At 37.4% G+C, this 14103-nt stretch overlaps 1 protein-coding gene across 6 annotated transcripts in view; it reads right to left on the minus strand.

The window, feature by feature from the left end:
• Window positions 1-1608: 1608 nt before the first annotated feature.
• CLEC16A (C-type lectin domain containing 16A) overlaps window positions 1609-14103 on the minus strand; it is a 78631-nt gene continuing 66136 nt past the window's right edge. For 3 of the 6 annotated variants that reach the window (XM_065732317.1, XM_065732318.1, XM_065732316.1), the window contains one exon: window positions 1609-3341. In XM_065732317.1, the coding sequence (XP_065588389.1) occupies window positions 3001-3341 (341 nt within the window). In that variant the 3' untranslated portion in view covers window positions 1609-3000. Of the gene's footprint in view, window positions 3342-7747; window positions 7873-14001; window positions 14029-14103 lie in introns of those variants that run through there. The other 3 variants (XM_065732322.1, XM_065732319.1, XM_065732321.1) reach the window with 3 other exon arrangements.

Here is a 14103-nt window from a genome sequence, read left to right on the forward strand (position 1 = left end):
GCTGGTACCCAGCTAAAATTTAATACGAGACACAGACCATAACATAATAAAGCAACATTCAGCATGCCTTGGTGTCTTTGGTGTCTCTTCTCAAAAATGAAAAGAACAACAGAGCTGTTTTATGTTATCAGAATGTGGCTCATGATAGTCACAGCCTCTACAAAACACACTGAGCATTTCTCACCTCACAACATTTCATATTTTTTCTTGTTTTCTCCCCTTTTACACGCAGTATTGCACAGAAAGAGCAAGCCTTTAGAATGGTCTAGTTAATGGTTTAGCTGCTGCTCTCACTGTGTTTGGATTTGGTTAAGCTGAGCAATGCTACACTGACTCGCATCAACTTTCATTTTAGAAGAAAACGTTATTTGTGGCTGATGTGCTAATGCTGTCTTGGTCAAGTTTCCTTTTTACAGTGAAATGAGGATAAGGAAACAGCCTTTGAGTTTCCTTAGAAAACTTCTAATTCCTTAGACAGATTTGATACTCTTCAAGGAATTGTAGATCAGTAACAACACACTTGTGGAGATAAGATCGCCAGATGGCGTATTTCAGCATCTCCAGTCCTGTAATGCAGCACGAAGCACAGACAAACTGTATACAAATATGCTGTAATATTTTCCTAATAACAGTGCTTCAGTTGTCTACTGAGAGCTTCACAGGACACAAATGGTTGTGGGACTGAGCAGTCACTCCAAGGCAATGAAAACCATAAAGTCACCTTTTCCTTTAATCGTAACTTCTTGTGCAGCGTGGCTCAAGGGTGAGATTATGCATGCCTGTTAAAAGCCCCTCTGTGCATGGCCCTAATCTTGCTAGAACTGAATTTTGAATTAGATAAATAAAGATCAAGGCTTTCCTGACTAGAATTAATACTATTTAGGGGAACTCAGCCCATGCAGTGGCATTTTCTGTAATCCAGGTCAAGAATTCAGGTTAACAGCTAACATAAAATGCTTTCCAATTAAGGCATCATTTTTTATAATGATCTTTAGAATATTACTGGGGCTACAGTGTAATGCTGCAACATGCTGGAGGAAGTCTCGACTGCAGGAAATACAGCTAATAATTTATTTATGTGGTCCTGCCCAAATTGCTATAATTCAGATACACGTACATCAGCTACAACAGTGACTGCAGTATAAACTCACCCTAAGCACGTGGAAAAAAGCCAAATCCAAAACTATGGCCTCTTAATCCAGCAAGGCCAAATTCTCACCATCATACACCCATAGCAGTGTTAAGAACATCAAATTCTCAGATTTCATTTTAGAGTTTGTGCCATTCTGGAATGATCAGAATATTTGCTGATTCAATTTGAGACACAATATAAGCCGGAGAAAACTAGAAATCAATATAACTGCATGCAAAAGCTAATAAGGGAATTAAAAAATGCTGTTTTTCAATAGCAGGCATCTTGTATACATGTTTTACAAAGTTTAAAGTATTACATAAAGGAAAAGATGGAAAAGTGTGTAAAGATACACTTATGGATTAACTCTCATCAATATAATATACAAATAAATTCAAGTATTCTACCTGACACCAAGGAAGAGGAACATTAAAGACAGGAAAGTAGGCAAGAACTTTTCAAATTCGCCGACTTGATAAAAAATCAGTGTTAGAGGCAGAACCAGGAAACAGGTTGCAGTGTTGATGGAAATCACAGCAGCAAGTTTATAGTAGACTTCAATGCTTAACAGCTAGAGAGCACACAGTGTCATACACAGACCAGTAATAACACTCCTCTTTTTTTTCTACTAGCTTAAATTAATATGCATAGAAATTGATCAAAAAGCTTAAATTTACCATTCATGGTAAATTATGTATAAAATCAGCAAAGAGCATTCCAAACTTTAATCCACATTTCTTCAGTGCTTACCATCAACTCATATTTGGGATTTATGAGGCAAAGTAAGGCAAAAAGCTCAGAATCACTTTTATGCTGTAATTTCCTTTGGTGAAACTCTCTTAAATAGGAAAACCAAAAAGAAAAACCTTTCCCTTTCATTTTCAGACTTTCAAAGAAATTACTGGAATTATTCCTACACAAAGATGATAAACAGACAGACAGAAAAAAACACACTAAAGAAACCAACAAGAAAAATCACCAATAACAAAACCCTCCAGACCTCTTAAGAGTATAACTGCCCCTGTCGCCTTCTATTTGTCCTTCAGTAGAAAGGGTATCGTCACACCATCATTCCTCAGAGGTGCAGCAATTTGACAGTCAGAAGTGAGCAAACAAGCAGTAGATATTAAAATATTTCATATCTTTGTAGCTGGTTATGCAAAGACTAAAAACATTTCAAAAATTTCTTGCAATAACATGACTAAGCATTTGTCATATTAAATTTCAGAGTTTTACCTTATGAAAAAAAAATTTTTTAGATGCAACTTGCTTTGAATCACAATTGGAAATAACTATTGCACATGGAAAATGAAGCACTGAACTCTGGAGTCCTGTGAATACAACACAGAAAGGAGATGAGCCTGCTGGTATCATACAGACCTCCAAAACCTGAATGAGATCAGAGTGAAAAACAACAATGAAACAAATGGGAGTGGAATCTTTGTACTATAATTTACACTTTTTCCTGGCGAACGTTGCTTCTTCTTTTTCAAAGAATTCGCAATACAACATCTCGAAGTCAGGTATCCAAAAATGTCTTCGCTTTACCATAACACTGTAGGTCTTTTACAATTATGTTACTGCAGCTGGAGCTTAATTTGATAATAGGAAGAAAGTAGGTGTTCTAGTATAACAGAAATAGGTAGGGAAATATCCAATCCAGTTTCTTTTTTTCCCCTAGTTGAAATATGCCAAACATCTGATGCTTATTCTAAAAGCTGCCCACATTCTTTTATCACTGGGTCTCTTCTTGCAGACCAGATGTTCCTGATGCTTCAGGAAGTATCTTGTGCTCCCGAAGAAAAAAAGAAAAACAATGAAGAATTTGGTTAATTTGAGTCACTTTTTATTAATGTCTGTGAGTAGATTTAATCAGAACATTCTTCTTCTGTCTCTTCTACCTCACAAACTTCAAGCTCAGGGTGTAAGGACGGCTGAGGAATGCAGCTGAACGAACGAATACTGTGTGAATCAACTGGAGGGACCAGTGTAAGTGACTCTACACTTAGTGTATCTGTATTGTCATCTGATATTAATGATATTGTGGGCTGCTGTGCAGGAATCAGGCTAGGGGACAGGGTTGCTGTTTCTATGTCACTGTTTTTTACGGCATTCTTGCTAGACTTTGAGACAGCTGGAAGAGATTCATCAGTCAACATCATCTGACCAGAAACGGTTGTGCGGGGCTGTTCTGGAGCTGAAGAGTCATCTATTAAAGAAAACATCAAGAAAGAATCAATAACAAGAATCAATCTAAAATTCAACTTAGCATGTACATCATTCACTAAGCCAAACAGTGCACTACCCTTCATGAGTATTTAAGAATACTTGGGTGAAAAATGTAGCACTATGAAGCATTGTGCTTAAAAATTTGCTTTTTAGTAATTAGAAACAACACATAAAATACAGTGGCATGTATTAGCCATTGTAGCACTAAATAGCACTAAACTGTTCACATTAGAAACTAGAACATTCACAGATCTTAAACTATACAGCAATATCATATATATTCCTAAAGAGAGGAAATAGAGGGGAAAAATAAGGAAGCGTCCCCAGAATTTAGCCAAGTCTAAACAAAATTAAGTGCCCCATACCAGGAAGCTCTTTAGAATTAGGAAAGAACCCTTGTATAACCAATCTGCCCACAAGGATACCTATTTATTTTTTAAAAAACAAAGGTTTAGAAGTTGTTCTCTCATTCCATTCTCCAGATTCAATTAAAATGACATCTCAGTCACAGAAACTACAACTGTGAAAAGACAAAAAGGAGGATTATGTGCTTATGGTAACAAAAGTACTGCAAAATAAGCTTGTTTTTATATAGGCTTTTAGATGAAATTTTGTGCTCACAACTGGAGCATACAACATGGATAAAATTGGGAATGAGCCATAACATCCTACAGAAAACAGATATGCTGCTGGAACTTCCTTCACAATGAAATAAAACATTAACATTTCCTTGTCTTTTTTTCTCTTAAAATCCTATTAACTGGCAAGGTAAACTGTTCCTTTGACTGAGACAGATAGCAAATGTATCAGATCAGGGGGTACAGTCTTGTATGAGCAAGTATGCCCACAGATTTATTTATTTTCTTTTCAGACTAGAGTAATAGATGCCATTAAAGTAACAGGTATCCAGCTTCAAGACAGACCATTTAGAGTTTCTGTTAAAAAACAGCATGTGTTCAAGTGTACAGGTATCTGCAGAAAAGGCTGCAGGGCAATGTAGTGTGAGTACAGAGGCTAAGAATTAAATTCTGGTTTTAATACACAGTAACCTTAAAATATTTCACTTTCAATATGATTCCAATTATTTCTGTAAAAATAAAACAGAAAATGTGAACATAAGGGAGAAAAAAAATACAAACAAAAAATTACATCAACAAAGAAAAACAAAGCTTAGAATGGAATGAGTATCAGTAAGGTATCAGGGAGATAGCAGTAAGACAATTTTGTTGGTTATTATTATTTTACATTTCTCCAAACAAAGGTGTATTCTCACTTAGAAAATCTTTCAATTTTACTTTTCCTGAATCTGTAGCTAAAGCTTCTTGCTTTAAGGAAAACAAAATTTAGATTTAAAAGAACAGTCTTGGAAACATAAAGGCCATTACTAGCTATTCTTAAGGACAGATCCAAAGTAACTCTGCAGATTATTCTTATATGTCATGAAGCTTCAGTCACAACATTGGTGATTAATTACAGAAGTGATGCAAGGCTTGCATGGAAATTGAACCACTAAATTAAAGAAAAAAAAAAAGCTTCATTCCTCTGATTTCCAAAATAAATGCTAACACTTAAATATTAAAAAAAATATGGAGTCTCTCTGCAATGCTTTTTTTTTTTTTAAAACATTAAACACTTTTCCAAGACTTTTTTTTTTTTTTAATAGTAAGAATTCACCAAAATTCAAGAGTCAAGCGTGAGAAATTACGGCAAATAAAATATTATCAGTCAATGGTATTCCAGTCAGGAATAGTATAACATAGCACATCTCTATTGTGCTTCTGCTATTTCACTTCTGGTTCTGGAGTTCATGTCTTAAATATTTTGTCTCTCTCTCACAACAAAATATCAGCGGATTTCCTTATAACTTTAATTCACTGTAAACCTGGCATTTCATTACACTACGCTGTCCCTAATCCTTCCACAGCAGATCTAAATGACTGCTAAAGGGACTCACTTCTTAATATAAGAAAAAAACATTTAGGAAGGACACCATGAAACAATTATCTGGAGTCAAAAGCCACTGTATTTTCTATTTGGTTGTCCATCAATGCATTCAGAAAAAAAGACAAAGAGAAGGTATCAGGAAACATAAGCAGAACAAACTCAGCGTGTAGTATTGTAATAGAAAAGACAAAATTAATATTAATAAAATTAATATTAATAGATTAATAGACAAGACAAAATTAATATTAATAGAATTAATATTAATATTGATAGATTAATAGAAAAGACAAAAGCAGAGCTCATCTGTGCATTTTGGGAAAGGTTTTATTTATTATTGATAGCAGCAAGTCACTCTTGTCTACTTTCAGTCTTCCATTGGTCGCTGTCAGAATTTCACTCCTGTCACTGCACTGTAGGGCAGCAGAGAGAGCATCCCTGCCAAAATGCCCAGAGAGTGACCAGCACTTAGACCTCTGAGGGGCAGAGAGCAAACATCAGCGCAGAATGAGAGAGGAAAAAAAAAAGTTTTAACATTCTGGGAAAGGTCAACAGCTCTCAGTCCTATTTTGCAACTTATTATTCCTTCTAGACTGATTCTGAACTGAAAAACTGACCCTGCAGTCACAGCTGTAACAGCTAGAGATGACCATCTGCCAGACTGGCACCTGCATCTTCAGGACTGAGCTCTCACAGTGGCTTCAGGTATACAGCAAGCTTATGCTATTTGCATTCATCATTATTATGATCTCCCAAATGTTTTCGATGCAGTGATAGAAAAGACCAGAGTGCTGATGAAGTACTAAGTGGTGCAGAGAGATCCAGCATCTTGGAATGAAAATCTGGAATATAAAGAGGTATTGCAATTCAAAAGAACAGAGTGCTGTCTTGATGTAGAAAGTTTTCACATGTAACACATCCCAACTAACTGAATACATCACTTCAGGTCAATAATTACAAGAAATCCTTGGAAGCTCATAATTTCAGAGCCATTTTTAAATTGGTACAATTCAGCAAAGGATCCAAATAAATCCCTATGCATTTATGTATGATTTGAACTGTTTGTCTCTGAAATTGGGTTAAGCAATTGGAAAAAAAAAAGATGTACTCTAACAGGAAAAAAATTATGAACAGATTATTATAGAAATGTCTGTCTTTAAATACTAGATAGTTAGCAAGCCATTGATTCAGGAGTCTCAAGGCACCTGCTCTGCTAGCAGTTCCCTACTCTCTACCTGTAACTTATGTTTACACTGCACTAGATAGCTTTCAAAAGAACTCAAACTCCTAACATTTGGTTCCAGTTCACATTTGACTTTTGGACGGAAAGAGCAAAAATAATTTTTACCTGAATAAAATCCGGTCACTAAAACGTACTCTTAAATGTGATAAAGTTAGCATCCAATATGGGAAAAAATGCCTATTTGTCTCTCCCCAGCTCACATGCATTTAAGCAGGGATGTTCTGACACAAAAGCATCAGATCTGGAAAGATCAGAAACCATGGTGCAATTTTGAAGATACTGGATATCACCAGCTGTCTGTGCCTTGGTGGATTCAGCACCTTTAGAGTTTTTTCAGCGCTCCTATAATGTTACCAACGTTATCATTTCATTACAGAAACAAAACACCCCACTTCTGCTATATCATCTTCTGTTACAGTGGTTATTAGGGAAAAAAAAGATAGGAAAGAACAGATAAAAGTAAGAATGAATATAATCTACAGAAAAGCATCTTGAGCTGTACAGTAATATACCATAAAAGGAAAACAAAAATGTAAATAATAGTACATTAAGTAAAAAGACACAAAATAAGTTTAATAAATGAAAAATTGTGTTTTTATAATATTAAGAGTAAAATATTTTTATGCTGCAGTGGTGAAAAAAGAAATTAATTAAACTCGACAAAGGTTACGGATTTGAGAACTAGTCCAAAGCCTACTTCCATCCTTTTTTGTTTACACTTCCCTTCCCCAACCCTTCCGGCAGACAAGCAGTCCATAAATCCATTTGCCCAAGTTTGGTGATAGAAAAAAGCAAGCATCACATTCTGAGGACAATCTTATACTGAATGTGTCTCTGTTTTGCCTGAATTATAAACAGATTCCTTGCTGCTAGCAAATACCTGCATTACTGTCCATTCTGGACACCGTGCTTGCTAAATGGCTGCCCCTGTGCAAATGAAGGCATGGCTGATTTGAAGCTGGAAGCTTGATAGATCATTCTGAGGTTGCAGTATTTCAGTCTTTGGCAAGACAGTCATGAAATATGGGAGAAAGTATAGGTAAGACTTTCAGAAGTAGCTGCACAATTCTCCCCCAAATCAGTACTGTCAAATATTTATGATGCTTTCTTTCATTTCCTACCTCACTGTCACTACTGCAAGCACGGAAACCAAGTATACTCCGTTAACTTAATGGGCTTTTGAAATCTTATGGAAGAACCTGCCTGAATGGATATTGTGCGAGTTTCGGTTGCAGCTGCTGCTTGAAGACCTAAACCCAGTGTCCACCATGACTGTCAGCCTCCGACAGACTAAACACCCGCCGTCGTCCTTTCCTGCCAGACCTTACTAGAGAAAAACACAGCGATAGATCATACCAAGGCTGTAACAGTGAAACAAGGAAGGGAAACTGGAAGGAAGACAAAGGATAAATGTTAGAGCAGCAACAAGAAGAAAAGTGACAAGGACACATCCATAACTGCTGGTATCTCCAAAACAATTTGAGACCTCAATGAGTTGTTTTAAGTTTGGGAAATACTTCTGCAGCTGGAAGTATTCATTGTTTAGAAATAAATGAATTATTGTTCGCTTACCTATCTGGAAATGTACATAATATGGTTTGGACTACCTGTGGTCTGACAGCATTACAGAGAGGCAGGACTGCTAGGCTTTTGTATCACAACCTATTTACATGCTACAAAAACCTTGAGAAAAGCTATCTATTACAAATTCTAGTAATATAGCATTTGGATTCCCACTGGCAATAAATTATATGAGATGCTCTACTTAGCAGATGACAGTACTTCAGACCACCCAGCGCTACTGCTCTAAGACATGAAGCTGAAGTATTACACCTGGATTGAAATAAAGGCAAATACAGCACTTCAAAAGAAAGCACCAGTTCAGATGATGATGCTTGGTGCATGAAAGTTTCTGAGGAAGAAACTTTCAAGAAACAAAAGTAGTTCCTCATCTAATTAGAAAATTACTAGCACTGGAGAACAGACCTTACCACATTCACATTACTGAGCATAGAGAAAAAAGACGGAAGGTTTCAGTAAGGCAGCAGGCACTGCTCTCACAGGCTATCCATCCTTGATCAAGCATCCTCTAGTTGTGCAATATCTACGTTTTATTTTACAGACTGCTATCCAACTTATTCTCTACAACAAGGGACAGATCTTCATACTTATTTTAGACCATTTACCATTAATATCTGCCAGACATATGAAATAATACTTAAATGGCACAGAAGATCAATGCCTTCTGGAGTCCTCAATAACCATTCCTCCAATGTAAACATTTTCATAAGTGATGAAGCCAACTAAACTTTAAAGCTTTAAGCAAATTTAAAAGTGATAAAATACAACACTGATGACATTACATATCTGTAACTCTAGAAGACTGCTAACTTACGGTAAAAGCTTCTTTATCTTAATCCTTGGCTCATATAAAAATAAGCACTTTATAGAAATCCATGGTTCCAGCAAATGCAGCTGATACTGTATTCTAAGCTCAGAAGTTTAATGATAAAAATCTGCCTAGCAAGAGAACATTTTTACCGTAGGCACAGCAGCACTTCCAATGGACATGCTCATTTTAAAAAGACTGTAAACATGAAGAAAAACACCTAACCCGATAGAGCATTTGCAGAATCCAGTTGTACCTTTTCTGTCTTGTCATGGGCTCTCCTTTCTTTAAGAGATGGACTCTGCTTTTTCAGTTTTAAGGTACAGAGAATTTGCAAAAGGCAAAGCTTAATTTCCAGATACTGTAAATGCAGGAGCTGCTAGACTTAAAAAAAACAAAAAACAACAACAACAAAAAAAAAAAACTATGCCACAGAATATTGTGACAATAAATGGTGAACTCAGCAATTACAAAAGCTTCTTTTACACGTGACAAAGTCATAAATGCAAATATTGCTCTCTCATGGTAACTGAAACGTACTAAATCAAATGATTCTGTGTAAGTTCAGTTAACCTTCCCTCTCACATTAAGACAGTATGATGCTGTTTGATGTAGGAGGGATCAAGGAAAATATATTTTTACAGAACAAAAAAACCCACACGATTTTCTGTGATATATTTTCAAAAAAAGCCCTGCTTACCTGTTAATATACACTATCTTGTAACATTTGTTTTTCTCAACTAACACACATGCAACTCATCATTATTTTGTTCTCATCTATCACTGCTTTACATAAAAGTCAGTGTATTATGCTCTAAATCTTATTCCCTGTGTAGATTACAAGGTCCAAACTTTCAACATCTTAAATCTGTCAATAAACAATCCTGGGACAGCATGACCTCAAGTCTACAGCAGAAGCAGCTGTTGTGGTTTAAGATGTTGTTCTTAAGGAAGATAGCCGAGGTGGTTTCCTTGAAATCCATGTATTCTCCTCCCTTTTTTTTTATTTTTGGTTGATTGTCCTTCTTGGCTAGAAGCTCCTGAGCAACCTTGTGTGTTCTTCACAGTCAACAACCCAATTCACTGGTAGAAGAAACATGGGAGCAGAGAAAGAACACATCTTCACGTGCATTTTGAATGAAATGGATAATGAGAGAGGGACTGTAATGTGACTGACAGACTGTGGCAGCATCCAAGTGCTACCATAGAGCATAAAGCAGATCTTGGTAACTGCTTGCTAATTAGCTACTTCCTCCTTGAAGACCTGAAGCAAAAACACTAACTCCCATGCAGAATTGATATGTGGGCCTCAGAATCAACTGTTCATTGGCCCATTGCTCTGAGTTAACTACTTGTATACAGAAAGTCACTTTCTTCATTACGGCCCTCTGAGTAGAGTTAGCAGAACAAAATCCAGGAGCTTTGCTCAGAGTTCATCCCTGGAGTACACCACTGCAAGTTGATGACTTGGCACTGAAGCAGCTGAAGCAAATTCTCACATTAATTTTCATGGACCTTGCTAAGGGTTACAATCCCATAGTGATATGGCACAGAACAGTATCATTACAACTAGGTTTCCTAAAGCATCTATCACTGTCCCTAGATCCTATGCAAAAAAAGCAAGCAAACAAACAAACCAACCTCCAACACAAAACACCCCACACCAAAACCAACAAAAAACCTGCCATCTGTGAAAGACAGAAACTGTTTTCCTTTTCTTTTGTCGCAAAACTTGCTTCCTAAGGCCTTTTCTGGTGACAAGACTCTGAGTGATAACTGCTGGTTATCTAGATGGGTGTTATGGTGCCTCACTGTCTCTGCTTATGGTTGTAAAGATAAGCAGAAATAGGTGCAAATAGTCTTTTCTGGGGGGGTACGACTTGGAGAAGCTGACCACCACAAAAAGACAACAATGCTCCTGCATGGCAATGAAAGTGACGTCCGCTGCTGGCTTATCTGTTGGGCCAGACATGTCACACAAACAAAGAGAAAAGGAAAAAACACCTGAGAAATGAGGGATAAAAGACCTTCACTGAACTAAGGATTTCGGGGGGAAGAAGAACTTTCAGAAAAGAACTGTGGAGAAGAACTCCCAAAGGAAAAAAATCTTTGAGGAGCACTCCCAAAGAGACTTAGGACGGACTCTGAGGCCTGCTTGCTGCCATCTCCCATCCCCCGCAGTGACCTGACGAGTTCCTGAGATCAACAGACTACAGAAATTGGCTGGATCCACAGTGGTGATGCTCTCTCTCTCTCTCTCTCTCTCTCTCTCTCTCTCTCTCTTGCTTTCTGTCAAGTCTCCTTTCTTTTCATCTCTTTTCTATTGCCCACCTTCCCCATATCCCTAAGCAACTAGTATTTGTAATAAACTGGTTGGGCTAACATTTGACCCATTGTGTCTTAATCTCGCCATTGGGTATACACATAATCAAAGAACCTCGTCTTACTCCTTTATATTGGAGCATGACACAATCCCACACCCAAACACCGCTTTCCTGAATGTCACGGCATTTCAAACAGGCTACATCAAAGCCACAATGTAGAGGTCATACTAAATGTTGGCAGCTGAACTGGTAAAGTGCAGGTGGAAATCAGGCATTTCCAAACTTTGATTATTAATTATTTAGTTTAGAACTGCATCCTGTTATCACACTTTTCAAAATGCAGCAAAAATAAACACTTTTGATATACAACTGACAGTATATTAAGTACATTTTACTTTTATAACTATATTCTATTCTATAACGAGATATTCCTTTCCTAGATGAGGAATTACATCCTCCAGATCTGCTCAGCTTTTCATAGAAGTCTTGAAAGCACTTGAAAGACCTCTGTCTGAACTATGGAGCACAGTCTTAGTTGACACTTCTCTGAACGAACACGTTGCTTAATGCAACAACAAGAATTTAGATTTTCTAAATTTTCATTTAATTTGTTATCTCCTAGTCACTAAAAATCATGGATGCCTTTTTAATTCTCGATCACAAGGGATTCAAATACAATAAAGAACATAATAGCTGAGACTTTTCACACAGCTAGGGAGAACTGTGCAGTGAAACACTTTGTCTTTAATGTTGATCTATATTGAGACTTCTGCTAAATTGCAGTGCTTCTCTGTGTGATCTTTACATACTTATCCAGGCCCTCCAAAGACCAGATAACAGCAATCACTTGCTAGCAGAGAAAATAAATTAAGATCCTTCCAATGTTTTCAAATAGATTGCAAGAGACTCCAATTTTATTCTGGAGTTGTGCATATTGCAGGAATATCATGATTGTGTGTGTGAAGGACAGAAACTGTTTTTACTTTTGTTGTCTCAAAGCTTGATTCACGAGGCCTTTCTGGCTATAAGACTCTAATTGACAACTGCAAATCATCTAGGTGGTTGTCGCGGTGCCTCAATGTCTCTGTTTATGGTTGTAAAGATAAGCAGAAATAGGGGCAAGGAGTCTTTTTCGGGGTACAGCTTGGAGAAGCTGATCACCACAAAGGACGATAATACTTGTACATGGCACCAAAGGTGCTACTCCCTGTTGATTTATCTGTTGGGCCAGATGTGTTACACGAACAGAGAACAAAACTTAGAAATGGGGGTGGGCATAAATCAAACTAGTGCCAGAACGTGGACGCAGCTAAACTTGTCGATAAGAAAGCAGGACAGACATCCTGTTGTCCCAACAAGATAACCAAACAGATGTCTCTCTCTTCAGGAATAATGAGGAGCTCTCCCCATTCAAGGTTTGAAAATTTACAGCAAAACTGACCCTTAGGTTTAATCCCCTTGATAACCAGAGTTTGGAATGTGATGAATATGCATGTGCTATACCTATAAATATGTATTCGTTTCTCTCTTTGGTGTGCATGTTTGGTGGAGCGATTCCGCATGTACCCACCGCTGTAACGGGGGGGGGGGGAATATCTGCTTGATGTAACTCACTGATGTGTCGAGTTGCTCAGTTGGTTTTCTCATCACCACTAAACCAAAGACTTTGAAGAAGAGACTTTCCTGAGGGAAAAACCTCTTTGGAAGAACCCCCTCCCCCCCCCGGCACGGTGTCTGCTTGCTGCGAAGCTTCCCAGCTTTCTCCCATCCCCCGCGGTGACCAGACCAGTTCCTGAGATCAACGGACTACGGACCTCGCTGGATCCACGGTGGTGATGCTGTCTCTCTCTCTTCCTTTCTGCCACGTCTCCTTGCTTTTCATCTCTTTTCTATCGCCCACCTTCCCTTCCCCATATCCCTAAGCAACTAGTATTTGTAATAAACTGGTTGGGCTAACATTGACCCGCTGTGTCTTAATCTCGCCATCGAGTATACATATACATATAAAGAACCTCGTCTCCCTCCTTTATATCGGAGCGTGACAGTGTGTTAGCTTATCACAGTAATAAATGCTTTTTAATATAGTGTCTGGATTCTAGAATGCTTTACAGACTACTCATTAACTTGATAAGCAGTTTTTCCTAACGCTTCTCCAGTGACACTTCTTGCAAGGACAGCTACTTTGGACAAATAATGTACACTGCTCTCCTGACAGCATTCAGTGAAACTGAAGTATTTCACAATGTGTAAAACAATAAATGCCTAACATGGTTTGTATTATTTCCTACAAGACTGCAAAAAAGTTTACTTTTATTTTTATAAGACTTTTAAACGAAGGGAAAAGAGTGTGTCTCAATTGAGGGAACCAGAACAACCATTTCAGACTGTCAAGAGGAAGGGGCTGTTTGAAAAGGTCTTGTGAATCAAGTCACTTCTATTTTTTATTTATTTTTTTATATTCAAACAAAGTTGGAGTAGGGTTAGTTCTAAAGTAAAAGTATTCCAATTGGCACTCTTCAGAATTTACTTCTTGCTTAGCATTCAGCTGGAGGTTCTCTACCTCACGTGCTATTTGTTTTCAAAACAAACACCATCATACGATTCTTCATATACACTATGCACACAAAAAAGAGAGCCCATTTCGAAAAAAAAAATGCTTCTGTGGAGATACCTACTCACTAGGGTAAACAACTGTTGCTCTGAATTTATGCAGAACAAAAGTTCTGTTTAAACATAGACAGAAAAACCAAAACATTTCAAATTGTACATGCTAGGAGACAGACAAGTAGGATATCATTTCAGCAGTACTTAAGATCATCACTGAAAGATTTAAGTCCTTATCCAA

Source organism: Cyrtonyx montezumae, unplaced genomic scaffold, assembly GCF_038088225.1.
Source record: "Cyrtonyx montezumae isolate F1298 unplaced genomic scaffold, pur_monq_1.0 scaffold_16, whole genome shotgun sequence".
Lineage (NCBI taxonomy): Eukaryota > Metazoa > Chordata > Aves > Galliformes > Odontophoridae > Cyrtonyx > Cyrtonyx montezumae.